The 15,246-nt window shown below is 34.7% G+C and overlaps 1 protein-coding gene across 3 annotated transcripts in view; it reads left to right on the top strand.

Moving 5' to 3' along the window:
• Positions 1–5,833: 5,833 nt before the first annotated feature.
• The window catches only part of LOC100329032 (hypoxia inducible factor), a 51,573-nt gene continuing 42,160 nt past the window's right edge, over positions 5,834–15,246 (top strand). For 2 of the 3 annotated variants that reach the window (XM_085491519.1, XM_085491512.1), the window contains exon 1: positions 5,834–6,075. In XM_085491519.1, coding sequence (XP_085347645.1) covers positions 6,047–6,075 — 29 coding nt within the window. In that variant the 5' untranslated portion in view covers positions 5,834–6,046. Of the gene's footprint in view, positions 6,076–15,095; positions 15,180–15,246 lie in introns of those variants that run through there. The other variant, XM_085491520.1, reaches the window with a different exon arrangement.

Genomic DNA, 15,246 nt, shown 5'->3' with positions numbered 1-15,246 from the left:
AATAGTACTATTGATACTGTCCATCATAATACTGAGAATCTGAACAAACTAAAATGGGATACTAAAAAAGCAAATGTTTATAGAAATAATTTTAATTCAGAGGGCATTAGAAATCTAAGTCATGAGTTTTACGAGAATGTGATAGAAGGAAATATAGATGACGCAGCTACTAATTTAACTAATATTATTTATACTTGTGGAAAAGATATGGTGTGCAAGTCAAAACAGTTAAATGAGTGTTTTCGAAATTTTTGGTTTGATAAAGAATGTTTAGTCACCAAACGTGCAGTCAGTAAAGCGCTTAATCATTATAGACATACAAAAAGTCAGAACAGCTTTAAATATTACCTTCTATCTAAACAATCCTATCAAAAACTCATTAAAGAGAAAAAAGCAGAATTTCAAAAGCTCAGAAGGGATGAACTAATTAACCTGTCCAAACAAATTTTGGCAGAAACTTAAGCAACATAAAATTAATGTTTCAGAAAATATTACTATGGAGGAATGGTCACATTATATCACTAATTTGTTTACCCCGGTTTTTGTGGAAAATGAAAATTACAATGATTTTTACGCTTCAATCGAAGATTATATGACTGATTTAGATATAGAGAATATTGGTATACCTGATGTAGATTTGGAATTGGTAGAATTTAACCAACCAATTACTATGACAGAGGTGAAGAAAAATTTGAATAAACTGAAGGCTAATAAATCACCTGGCCCAGATGGAATTCCTTCTGAGTTTTGGAAATTGCACCTTTATACATCTGTGATCTGTTGTACAGTCTATATAACAAAGTTTTTGATCAAGGGGCGTTTCCTATAGAATGGAGCAGGGGATTAATTACCCCAGTGTACAAAAAGGATTGCAGGGATGACCCAGCAAACTATCGAAGTATAATGCTTTTGAATACTATAAGCAAAGTATACACAAGTATCCTCAGTGATAGGTTAAGTAATTGGTTGAATCGATATAATAAAATAATTGAGGAACAAAGTGGATTTCAAAAAGGTAAATCAACTTTGAATAATATTTTTGTTCTCTATACCCTTGTAGAAAAATATATTTATATTGTTGGGGTTAGATTCTATTGTGCCTTTATTGATTATGAAAAGGCATTTGATAGAGTACACCATTGTTCATTATTTTATAAGTTGTCAAAAATTGAATTTTGAATTTTTCCATATTAATGTTGGGCTGCAGCAGGGTTCTGTTATATCACCTTTACTGTTTTGTTTTTACATAAATGACCTTAAGAGTGCCCTCCAACAAGGACAGGAATCAGTTGTGTATATAAATACTTTAAAACTTTGTTATTTGTTATATGCGGATGATTTGGTGTTGTTCAGCAGCACACCTGTTGGATTACAAAGATTACTTAATAACTTAGTGGATTATTGTCTAAAATGGAGACTGAATATTAATCTGAAGAAATCAAAAATAATTGTTTTCCGAAAAGGGGCTCGTCTGAAAAAATATGAAAAATGGTTTCTGAGGGGTAAAGAAATTGAAATTGTAGCAAAATATAATTATTTAGGCATAGTTTTTTCGAGTTCGGGAAAATGGTTTCAAACACAGAAAGATATCTCGGAGTGAGCTAGAAAAGCACTATTTTGTTTGGAAAAAAAAACATTATGGGGTTGGGGGACTGCAGCCTGATCTTGCATGCAAAGTATTTGACTGTAAAATATTGCCAATTTTGTTATACGGTAGTTGTGTGTGGGGAATGCGGGGTGTAATAGCTGACATAGAAAAAGTACAAAATAAGTTTTGTAAATTTCTATTGAGAGTTAGTTTCAACGCTTCCAATGCTGCAGTAAGAGGTGAATTAGGGAGACACTCAGTTAGAGTTTATGTTAATATTGAAATGGTCAGATTTTGGCTGAAACTGATTCAAGAGGGCGGCTCAACTATTTTAAAGGAATGTTATAATTATCTATACCATAGAGCAGAAAGGGGGTCTAGGTGTTGGGCTTTAGAGGTAAAAAATGTTTTATGTACATCTGGTTATGGACATGTATGGTATGAACAAAGAATTGATAATAGTGAGATGTTCTTCAGTGAATTTAAAAGAAGATGTTTTGATATATCTAGACAGAATTGGTGTGCAGAAATTAATAAAAATGTAAAGCTTCAAACATATTGCATGTTTAAACAAGATTTAATATATGAAAGATATCTTGCTGCTATTTCGTTGACTACTCCTATCTATTCATGTGCTATAACTAGACTTAGAATTTCCTGTCATCCCCTAGAAATTGAAAATGGTAGAACACTGGGTATTCCACGTGACCAAAGATTATGTCCATTTGGTTGCAGGGTCACAGAGGACGAATATCATTTTACTATGGTTTGTCCAAAATATGAAGCACTTAGACAAAAATTCTTACCAAAATATTATTTTTCACCACCAACCAAGATGAAATTCATTGCATTGCTACAGAGTACTAACTCGTATATTTTACTAAGTTTGGGTAAATATTTGTTTAAGAGTTTTCATTACAGAGAAACTATGTATGATTTGTATATGTATCTTGTAATTTTAAAGCGACCGTGTGTAATTTAAGTTTTGAAATGTAACAGTACTTTAGGCCGGTGGCCATATAGTGTGGAATAAAGAAATAATAATACTCTGCAAACATCAAGTACAATAACGCGGTAAAACTCCAAACCTCCAATAACTAGATACTTAAACTCCAATACATTTCAACGAGATCTCCGATCTGAACTCAGTGCTGAACAACTCCCCTATATATACCCACACTGTCTATAAATAGACCATTACATCAGCATACATAATGAGTCTGGAATTTACTATAAATTTCTAGAATGTTCCATTACCTTCTATTGTCTCCTACAGTGTTCTATTACCAATTCAACCAGTTTCCCCCCCCCCCAAAAATCTAGAATATTCCACCCAGACACAGTACGGTTCTAGAACATTCTCAGTGACACGGAAGTGGTAAATAAGTCGTATGCGACAATTATAAAAATGTAAAATGCAATGAGGAATTTGCTTTATCTGTAAAGTGTAAAAACCTATTTTTTTTTACTGTATATTGAACTTTAATATTATTTCCTGTAAAAACGCAAAATGTCTTTTTATTTCCTGTAACCTGTACCAACTATCCCCCTTGCCCATCTAAGAAAGTGTGTACAAGTCCTCGTCAACTCCAGACCTTGCATATTGACTAAAGCTCTAGCAACTGTAACACTGAATTCCGCATAATTATGAGTGAAGGTGGTCACGTGACACATTATTCTGGCCGTTGGTTTATTTCTGTAAACCTTCTGTTCTTATGCAGTCTGTAAACCGGCCACACTTGTATTCATATGCAGAATGTAATTTGTACTGTTGTATTCATATTGCTTAGTTTAATTGCACCAACATTGTCTTAGCTACATAACTTTAACAAATTTGCACTTGGAGTGTTGTAGCGAATTTTTAATAAAGAATTTATAAATGAGATGCACCTTTTTAACCTTACTTATTAAACATCATTTATTTTAAAGACATTAAGAAGATAGTATTTTGGTCATGACGTGTTAAATTAATTCGAAAAAAAATTAAGAAAATAATGAAAGATATGTTAGCTTCAAGTTGTACACTACCTTTTATCCGAGTTTGTGTTTCCATGTACAGAAAAACGGGGTCAGAAAAGTTTACAACAATTAATAAAAAATTGACATTCTGATGTTTTCCGCTTTTGGGTATGTTCATATTCTATTGTGTTTAAACAAAAATATTTGCAGACAACATTCAAAAGATAACACAATATGATAGATGTTTGAAAATGTCAAATCCGACAAAGGGTGTTGAAGCTAAGTTAAATTACTAGATTTCACCGTAGACCCTGGTTTCCAGTAATTTAAAAAGTCCTGTATAGTAAACTGCGTGGAGACATTTCTCCTATAGATTGGTATTTGTTTATATCCACTAATAATGCCCCACCATCATGGAACTACGTGGTTCTACTGAATGAATAGTGTTCACTTTTTTTAAAGCAAAAGTGCATCTCACCTTTCTCACTATATGATAGTCGGACCCTGGAGTGTCGACGGTATTGGACCTACAGAGGTTTAGTGACCTAAGGGTTGCTGTGAAATAAAGACATCCTGCATAATATACTACTAGTATTAGAGATCGAATATTATAACAATGAATAATGAATGAACTGAGTGCGTGTACAATTCAGATAGAAAGTCAGTTAGAATAACCACATCTCTACGATTCTGTTAATGGCGCTTCGCAAAATATTTTGGTAGTTATTTTGTTGTTGTTTTATCTGGAATATTTTTTTTTGTTCGCGAAATTCCGCCTGATGACAAATTAGAAAGGATTCCACGTAAGTTATTTATTTAGGGTTGTCACATTTATTCATTATTTAGTACTCCTTTTGTTCAAATAAATGAACAACCGGAAAACACAACAGGGAATGTCAAATTATGATGCACTCAACAATACGCATAGACAGGCCCCTGGATTCACAAATGGTTTATTATTTTAATTAATTATGAATGCATGCCGTTGAGTCGCTAAGATGGATGACTTTTAACATGAAAACGCAGACCTATTTCTTTATCCCCAGACGGAACCTGGTAAACAAGTCTCTGAGTCGACTTATGTGTACGTGATTTGAGGTTGAGAGGCCGTTAATTGCCTGTACAATTTAATTTTCTTCTAACTTTCTAGAGTTTCAAGTGTATTTGAGCGAGGTTATTATTTCTTGACAACTTTGCCAATTAAAACACAAAATAATGTAGCAGAAACCAGAAAATTCTGAAGTTTTCGAAAGAATTGTTGTTGGGTCAAAAATGTGAGATATAATCAATGATGCCATTGGCCGGCGATTGCTCAATCATATATTTACCGGGATGCGCACGAGAAAATCAATGATAAACGATACAGGTATTAGAAAGTGTATACATCTAATTCCCGGGGTACAACTAAAGGGTACTACATGGATAACATGTACATCTCCGCCCTGTTGTTCATTGGGGGTGGGGGTGGGGGGCTTGCTCAGCCCAATCAAATGTATACATTTGTGTGAAATTATTGTTTCCAGAAAACTTTGCTAATTAATGACATGAAATATAGAGCACACAATGTGAACCCTATTGTGCAGAAATGTGTCACATGCTATGGTCATTGACCGACCGTTGCGCAATCAAGTACTAGTACTAGTATATAGAGGCCGTGCAACCGGACAATGATACATATGAAAACGTATATGAAATATGCATATGAAAATAGTTTTATTGTGTCTTATTCGCGCTAAAATATTTTTTACCAGTGATAAAAAGTGATAAAAGTACAACGTCTTCAAAGTTCAAAAAATGCTAGACCTTTCTCTGGTATTAAAGAAAGAGTCGTAAACCGGGGTCGTTGAGGACAAATCCTACCGGAGCCAATGGCAACCTCGTGACGTCAGAAATCATCGTAGTTTCAATCCCTCCCACAACGTTACTGATCGGCGTTTTTGAATGCCTAGACGTGCGAGTAAACGTAAGTATATGTCACAATGAACACCAAAACACCCCACTCTATAGACAGATTGTAATGATTTGAAATAAACGTAAAAAAAACTAAAAACCCACGACCTAAATGCGCTCTGTTAGCTAGCCCAAGGTGAAATTATAAAGTTTATAATGTGTTATCAATGTTAATCATGTAAACAAAATTATTGAATAACAAAATTATTGAATACTGGTTGATGAATAATAATAGAAATAATTCCTTAAAAGTTTCATTAAAATTATAAGATCAACAGTGGTTCAATAATACTTAAACAGAGGTTGACGGGGGTCTTATATACTGCATTAATCAGCCAGGGTCTGAATTGGGGAGCTTGAAACCGCAACAAATTTGCATATTTTAATGGTGTAGGTTCGGCAAAATACGCTCACTTTATTTTTTTCCGCTCCGTTCCTCAGACTTGTTCTGAGTCTACATCACCAATGTGACCCTAAATATATACGTACTAGTACTTTGGGAGTCCATCTACTACTAGAGAGAATTCCAAACAGTATTTTTGTGTGACAATGAGCACAGCGACAAAAGAAAAAAGAAGGTACGTCTAAGTTAAGTTACATGGCCGGTCACATATATCGGCCAATATTTGAACAAACCCACCCGATGGGGTGAACTATTATTGTTGATGAAATTACGACAAAATCCTCAAATGTGTTTGTTTGCACCAGTAAATATTTACTGAACATCAACGCACGTGATCATGCTGATATATTAATGTTCCATTCTCCAAACGAGTCGAATGTATCCACACATGTCGCGTTTCAGTCGACATCGTCGACGTGTTTTTGTTTCGTTCGCATGGTGTCTGCGTAAATACCGATGTGTCCTGAATAAATGTCTCTGTGGAATGAAAAACAAAGAGTATCGACTGAACGTGGACCATAGGGTGGCTAGTGAAATCATTTTACTTGTTCCATGTTATCTAGAATTTGGTCTTTTCACGATATTTCAATAAGTAGACCAACGTTTTGCGGACTTGCTGACCTACCCATGTCCTCTACACCCGCCGAATAATTAGTTAGTTTGAAACACGTGTTTTTACGGCGACTTGCTATTATTCTATCGATTTGTAAAACTGTAGTATGATTAAAATTGTCGTTCAGAATATTCTAATACCACAACTCAAATGAAAACTTGCGATCTAAACGTTATAACATTAGTTCTAGTGTGACACTCGTGTGACGGAAATACACGTGCGGTCACATGACGTATGCTACCCGGCAATGTTGCTCTACGTCATGTGTTTGTTGTTACCGGAATACACCAGAACTGTCATGCTGAAGTATGTAAACACTTGTAGACTTCGTTTTAGTTTGGTCCTCCTCCTCCTCCTCCTACTACTACTACTACTACTAATAATAATAATAATAATACACTCTAATACGCTGGCTAACCCGAACCTAGCTCCAGGTCACAACCCTAACCCTAATTTCCGCTTCGCTCCAGCCTGTAACCTTGAGTAATTGCAAATGCTGACACTACTATACATCCTGATTCTAACACCAAAAATGGCTACTACAAAACACTACGCTGTGTTGTGCTTGATATAGGTCCCATAGCGCCTCATACAGCGCGTATAAATGCATTGTTTGTGTAAAATGTGAACACTCGCTCTGCAGTGACCACCACGTTTTAATACAGGAAACGGTGTATTGCTCTAAAAATGGTGTGTACAGTGTAGACGTGCTGAATTAATCTATGAATCGATCATCATCTGAAACTATGACAATCATCATGTGGATGATACAGCATGAAATATGAACATAGCAAATTGTTATATACGTGTCAATAATCTCAAACTGAATTTTCAGGTATGATTATGCTATGGAGCTGTATAACAAAAAATTGTAAAATTAAATCATGTGCCTGATAGATTTATTTATTTTCCCAATAGTCCAGGACTGTACTTGCTTTTGTAGTAGCCTATTTACTTACAGAGGTATTCCTATGGTCAGAAGAAGTGATATTACAATGATTCAGTATACATCATATGTAATTTTTAGTTTATACCTGTATGTGCTTTAAATAGAGCAAATACTGTATGTTGCTAATTTAAAATAAATTATATTCTGTCAATGAAAGGCACTTCAGCTAAATAATAAATTCTGTTAATTTGTGCTTTGAGTCAAATTTGCTAAAATGGAATTTACAGTAGCTATTTGAATGTGTTTACAGTATGGTACATTATTTTTGTATCAATCCAAAACAAATTTTTTGAATAATTATACTTCAAAATTGCACATGTGAAGGAATATAAAATAAGTACATATATATAATAAATTTGTTTGGAATATTTTGTTTAATTAATACATTCTTGAATCTCAAATTATTCTCTCCTACCATACTTTCAGTTGATTGTCTTCAAGTATCTTTATACTTATTTATAGGCTAGGCTTTTGTGAAGAACCGTGGACAGGAAGTAATCCGTGTCTGCATGCTTTGGATTTGTCTTGTTTTTCCTTTGAAATTATCATTTCAAAAGTTTATTTTGATGCATACCTAATATGAGAATGGAATGGACCTTTAAACCATGCAATGTCAAGGTTATAGAAGGTTAAAATTGCAGCAATGTTCATGTCATATACTCGCATAACATCTTATATTTAAATATCTTATGACATGCATGTTTGGCAGAGGAAAGTGTTTGTTGAGAATTTACTCCAATGCTGACTTTTCCTGTTTCTAATTGTTTTTTTTTATAACAAGTTCATAGAAAAGGAACTTGATTGATGCTGTGTATACTTGTATTTAGCAATAATCATGGTTGATATCATAGCATGATGGAATTGACTGGTACAGATTTAGATCAATGTCTTCTTTAGAAATAGACATTTATAGGTTTATTTGTTTTGATAAGATGTTGTTGTCCATTTATGTCATTCAATATCAGCACAACTGTTCCAGTTTATAGCTGTTGTAGTTAGTGAATTAAAATTATCTGTGTAACAAGTTTTGCAGGTAAACGTTTAATTAGTAATATTGCGAAATGCTTTAGGTATGAGTCACTATTGAAAATGTGGGTCTTCACCAGTTATTGGCGGCTGTTGCTATGTGAACTGAAGTCTGAGTTTACATTCGAACATACCGCAATATCACATGCATGTTGAAAGTGCAAATGAACTTTTATGCCGGTGTAGTATCGGTTTAAATGATTTTCCCATGTGAGTTTTCATGCCGGTATCAAAATGGCGGAATTTGCACCTGCGTAGCTTGTCTGGCCAAAGTCCATGGTTAATAAATTGAAATGTTGTGATCTTCATGCCCCTATAACAAAAACTTCTATACAGTATATACAGTGGTGAATTAATCACACGGTCCAGGTAGTCGTGGAAACAAATGGGAATGGTTGCTGCACCTCAACACTGGCTTATCTTAGTATAAAAATTCACTGCATGTTATTTTAAACAAAATGTGACCCTAACTCCCTTTGTTGGCGGTGGGAGGGCTTCATATTTCTTCTTTTATTTCTTAGAATTGCGCATGAGCTGTCATACTAAAACCATGGCCCTTCCTCCCCATCCCACATCAAGAACTGTTGTACGGTACCAATATGGACTACTACTAATTTTTGGCACTCATGGGGACTACAGCGGTTGGGTTCAAACCTTGTAATGTTATGCATGAAAGAACATTGATTGACATTCTCAGGCTGTGACCTTTGTTCTGACAAGGTCAAGAATTTAAATTATGTCTTATCCTGTTTTAGCAAGACCTTGCCATTGCTACAGACTTAGTCTAGTATTTGACTTGCATTCGTGTCTTTATTATTTGTTATGACCACAAAAAATATTTGTAACCAATTGTCCAGATTCTCTTTTACGAAGTTATTGTGTAAGTTGTCTGGTTGAATCTTGGCAGTCGGCCAGTACACCGCTGAATAACTGACCTTTACTTGTCCTATCTACAAATGTCTGAAGACTTTAAGGTTAGGGGATTTTCTTGGTGGTCAACTCAACTGAATTGGTTGCTTACATGACCAGTGTGTGTTTGGGAGTAGTCAAAGCAAATGAAATATTCTAAACATTTTTCTACTCTACTGGTTGTGTGTGTTTAGCCTCCTGCCTGGACCATGTCTTAAAACCGACTATAGTACGGTGTGTTGTTTGTGTGTGTTCACCTGTTTCTTGTACATACAGGTGTTTTTTTATGCTGCAACCAATGATAAAATTTCATTATAAGTGACGGTTTTCCGTTGTCACATAAGTTCAGAAAACATAAATTTTATTTTGGTGGGGAAGGTCTTTTTTAGCTCATTTCATTTGCTTTTTTTGCATTTGTCGCTATTATAAAAACCTGCAAAAAAAATACACAGCAACATGCAACGTCAACAAATATTCTACAGTATGGAGTATCAATTATTGCATCTTTAAACATGAATGTGTTCTGACTGTGCGTACAAAATGTATATGCGTATATGTCTAATAATTTCAACACGACTAATGTGAATGATATTCCAAACAAAAACACATATTCAAGTTTATTATTACTAATGGTACAAATGTATGGTTAGCATGCATAACAAGCCCAACATTGTCAGCTATTTTAAAAATATAATTATAATAAATATAAAAAAATAAGATTATTGTCTTTTACAATTAACAAGTATATCGTCTTGCGTTTAGTTTCACAATCTCTGTGAAGCTGATGTTATTAAAGAAATTCTACGTATAATTTTTAATTTCCATTCTGGTATAGTTCATAACATAATGATTCTCATCATTGCTTATGTTTCACAATTTTCACAGAATGTAATCAAGAGAACGAAATATACTTATGTAAATATATAGTCTGTTAGAAATCCAGTACATTTTGTTGTTGAAACCAGGTTAATATGCAGTTAGAGGTGGCGTTCTGATATAATACCACCATTTGCAATATATTACTGGAGAATAATTATAATATTACAATTTTTCAAATCTACAAACCATGCTGAAATTTAACCATTTCACTATGCGGGTCCCAACCTACCTGTAATTTCTCCTATGGAACTTGTGTTGCTACATGGCAAGTTTGATATGAATAGTATTATTTATTAATATTTTGTTTAATCTTGTTAATAGCAAATACATGTTTATATAAATATACCATGATAATTTAACATTAGTACACATGTAGAGATCACTCCATTGACAGTGGACCATTGCATAATAAAAACTGATAATATATCATTTTAACTATTATGGCTAAAACGAGCGTAAACTACCACAACAAAAAAGTCTGTCCACTGATGGGTCAATACAGCATGTATTATTGACACCCATTACAGATAAGCTAGTATGTTAATTTTGTTTCCTGTTTGAGGAGATTCACACCCGAGCACTGATTCATTTATACTGTACGTGGATGTGTGTTTGGTAATCATTGCAGTTAGTTTCTTTCATTTCATTCTGTCAAGTATTGATTTGTAGGCCTTCATTGGATTAGAAACATGCGATTTGGAATTCCATTGTCCTTTGGGTATCATGTAACAGGTCAATCATGTGGTCAAAGGTTGGCTGTTTCTGGTTCAGCCCAGGTACTTGTACCAGTTCTTTGCTGTCATAATACCCTGGTCTATACATAGTATGGTTGAAAGTGATGCTAAGACAGAATTGATATATTTGTTTTATGATTTTTTTTTTAACTTGAGGCGATTAAATATATAAGAAGTAAATGTGTCAAAGTTGACATTTTGAATCTCTTAATTACTGCACTTGTAATTCTACCAAACCAAATTTATTAATTTATAATCTCTCCAAATCTTTGTTGTACTCCTTGCTAGCATTCTATAATTGCAATATCGTGTGTGGCGTACTGTCACAGGTTCGGGGAGTTATTATTGTTCATACACGAAAGTCACGTTCGAGCACTCACACACAATAAGCACACCGTGGTACATTATACATATTTATATACATAAAGCAAGAAAACAAAAATTAACATACATAATGGTTATATTTCTGAATTATGGATTCAATACGCATATTGTTCATTTAAATACAATTGTACTGCCCAAAGAACTGCACATTAATTATCAGTACTAAGTTCTTCCCACATTGCAAACCAAATTAATCTGTACAAATTCAATAATTACCCGGCCGGCCACGCTACCGTAACCGACAACTGATCATGCGTTATTTTACAAATACATAAATACAAATTACAATAAAATTATACAGAAACGCTATACACCACCACATACGGCTCAACACTGGACGGTCAATGTGCGTGGTTCCACACAGTTAGTGGCAACTAGTGCGACGTAAACAGCTGTCTCTCTCTCTCCAATGTTTCCTGTATTGACCTTGCTAATATCAACTGCAGATATCCGCTCGTCTAGCGCATACATTCGCCATACAGTAGTTGACCTAGAGATACGTAGACCCGACAGCAAGTTCCAATCTGAACCCCGGCGTCTACAGCGTGCCCCAGTAAATCCTGCAGAAACTTGAAAATTTCTACCCCACCAGGTGCTATTTAACTTAGCACAAGAACGACTGCCACCAAAATGTGACACGTACAATGACACCCACATGATGAGGTTACTTGACATATCTTCTCTCTACCTATGCTTGGGGTTTTTGTAGAAAGCCAGGCTGCTTTTTGCTACTTTGCAAATGATTTACTTAATCAGGTTTTCAAGTGATACATGTACCACATTCTGTCGAGAGGGTTCCATACTGTGTTTGTGATGTTACTCATGAATCTCATTGGTTCAAATCTAAATTAGGTTATTTTTGCTTGGAATTTAATTTTCCTATTTTGTATTTGAGTACGTACATGTAAAAATTGTCTGTCTGTCTGTCCATCTGTCCATCTGTCTGTGTGTGCTAAATCTTACTCAATTGATACCGAAAGAGTTTTTTGTTGGATTGGAATGAAACTTACTACACAGGTTATATATCATAAGCTAGCAACACGTTGACTTCTATATTCAATCATTTTAAATTTACCATGTAATGTGTCCTTTTTATTGTGACTTATTGTGTAATTTGTGTAATACAAATCAGTCCAAGTGAATCTTACAATCATTTGAGGGAGTATAACATACAGTAAATCTTGGTGAAATCTGCCAAAGGTTAATGTTGAGGCTTCGGCTGAATAAATGGTCCATGGCTGGTGAAGATGGATGCAATCTTGAATTCAAAATTTATTGGGTGATCTCATGGCATCCACATATGGTAGTGATGAACTTTCAACCTTCAACATGAAGACAAGTTCATTCAAGATGAGTGTGATGCTTTCTATCTAAATTTACCGAAAGATGTTACGATTTATATACATTGTTTTAGAGCATTTTTTTTGCCACATGCCTTGGAGTTATGTTTATGTTGTGAGTAAAAAAACACATAGAAGTTCACACTTTGTTGGAATTATCACTGGTACAATGCGTTATCATCTCTGGTTGAGAATGTACTTGGCGAAACGACAGCGAACGCAAATCCTGACGTGAAGGATGTCAAGTAATACAACACACTTCAAAAAAAAAAGCTATGTTTTGCATAATAGGTTATGCTGTTAATTAAAAGAATACTAATTTAAATCTTTTTTTTTAAAAACTGAAATAGGATACATTTCATTATATTATTATAATTATTTCCCAAATAATTAAATAATAAATGAAGTAAGTATGCTTTTGGGAATTTAGATTTCAATGGAAAATACAAATCTATAATTTACACAGCAAGGAATTATCGAACCACTGTGGCCCAGGGAGGATACTAGTCTTTGCATGTGAAGGTTCTACAAGCAGTTATTAGTTGCTTAGTTCATGTTGGAGATCTCTAGAGATGCAGAGCATTGGGCCAAGTCTGAAACGAGTCATCACGTGTTGAAAGAAATAAACGTGTTGCCAGTTCCCATAGACAGTCGGGATCTTGAACTAAGGACGTACTAGGATTGAAGTTTGTAACGTTGAGTTGTTGCTAAAATCTTTTAAGTGGTGAACTTAAAAGAAAGATGGATAATGGACACAAGCACAGCTAATTCTTGAAGTAAAAATATCGGCTGATGCAGATGTAAGGGCATTTACTGGAAAAAGAATGGCATTCTGTATGTTTCTGTGCTGAACACAATAATTAATACCACAGTAGTGAATAATATCAGACACATGTGCACAACTTGCATTTCATCAATCATGTTTAGATTAATGAATGAGGGCCGCGCGTGATTTCGACCACCACAGTAATTTCTTTACAAACTTGAATAATTAACAGTATTTGGCACATGCTGAAATCCTTAAGATCAAACAATTGTTTCCCAAATTTTTGTTGTTGTTGAAGTGTTTTATTTGGTTGGAGAATGGGGGACTTGGAATGAATTCATGGCAAACATTTTATACTAGTGCTTTAAACAGAGCACTAGACTCTAGTAAATCGACTTTCTGATGTAAGATGTTGGTGATTTTATTTTCAAAATGAGCTACGTAATGGAAATCGTCTGGAGGCGAGAGTAAACGAGAATTATGGCGCTTCAATTTCTACATCCAGGTTAAGTGGGGAAAAAAGGTGAAATCAGTTTCCTTCCCATGTGGTAAAACAAGGGCAAACGTTTGTCTGTAGGCAGTTTGCAGTAACGATGGTACATCATTTTTCCTCACTATAAGATGCCATTATTAATATAGCTTGCTATAATGCACAAATCAGGAAGTAATCTTCGCATCGTCAAATGATAAACTACTACCCTGTTCTTTCTCACAGTGGTTGGTATGCACAGTACACTCTCAATGGCTTCAAGGGCCGTCCATGTAATGCTGCAATCTTTATTCATTTCTTCCAATCAGATTACTTTAGGGAGCTTGAACACTATTAGTTTTGAACTGTCCATCAAGAAACGGATATTTTGTCTGCTGCCAAAGGCTCTCGGACTTTTTAGGCTTCTTTCTTATAGTTGCCATAGCAATAAGTGACTAAATGGAATAATGTCAAATGACTGATTGATAACTAAAGTCCATTAGGAGAGGATAAATTAGAGTATCCAAACTATGGGGTTTCTGATGAAAACTTATCATTTCGGAGGTTATCTTTAACAACTTGTACCTCACTGTGTACGTTTTTTATGCCTCGGCAGAGGTTGTAGGTCAAATTGTTTTCCAATCTGAATGTGTGTAGTTATAAATCATGCCGTTATTATTAACATGTACTCAATGTGAGAACTCAAATCCGATAATCAGGATGAGGATGATGACCATAATCATAACGAGCACCATAACAACTTGTTCCTGTACAATTATGTCTGCCAGTCATCTATGAGGGGCTTCAAATAGCAGCTTTTCTTGCAGTCTGAAGTTTTTATTTTTTAAAGTTGTTATATCTTGTCTGAGAATCATCATTCATTAATGAGCGTGTCTGTTGCTACTTATATATTTATATACTAGAATAGCATTGATCAAATATAATTATGCAAAATGAGAAGTATATATATGCTGCACCGAGTGTGGGCTGTTGTTGTATTTCTCGTCGCCGCCGCTGATAGTGCACATCTCTCATGTTTTGGGTCGTATTGTTGATTATCGGTACTCATGAATAATTCATTACATTATGTAAGGATGTGTGACGTGGTATACTTGTATGTCTGTTCCTCAAATGCTATTAGTCTTCTCAAAACATCACTGTAGTTTCCTCTTCGCCTGCTACATGTACAAAGCATGAAGTTATTGTTACGGTAATTATGACACAATTTTTTTTCTTGTGCCCTGGGTAGCATACTTAACAGGCTTGGCAGGTTTTGA

Source organism: Saccoglossus kowalevskii, chromosome 2 (assembly GCF_978046115.1).
Source record: "Saccoglossus kowalevskii chromosome 2, keSacKowa6.1, whole genome shotgun sequence".
NCBI classification, from domain to species: domain Eukaryota; kingdom Metazoa; phylum Hemichordata; class Enteropneusta; family Harrimaniidae; genus Saccoglossus; species Saccoglossus kowalevskii.
Note: the sequence above shows the minus strand (reverse complement) of the source record. Positions and strands in the feature narration are given on the sequence as shown.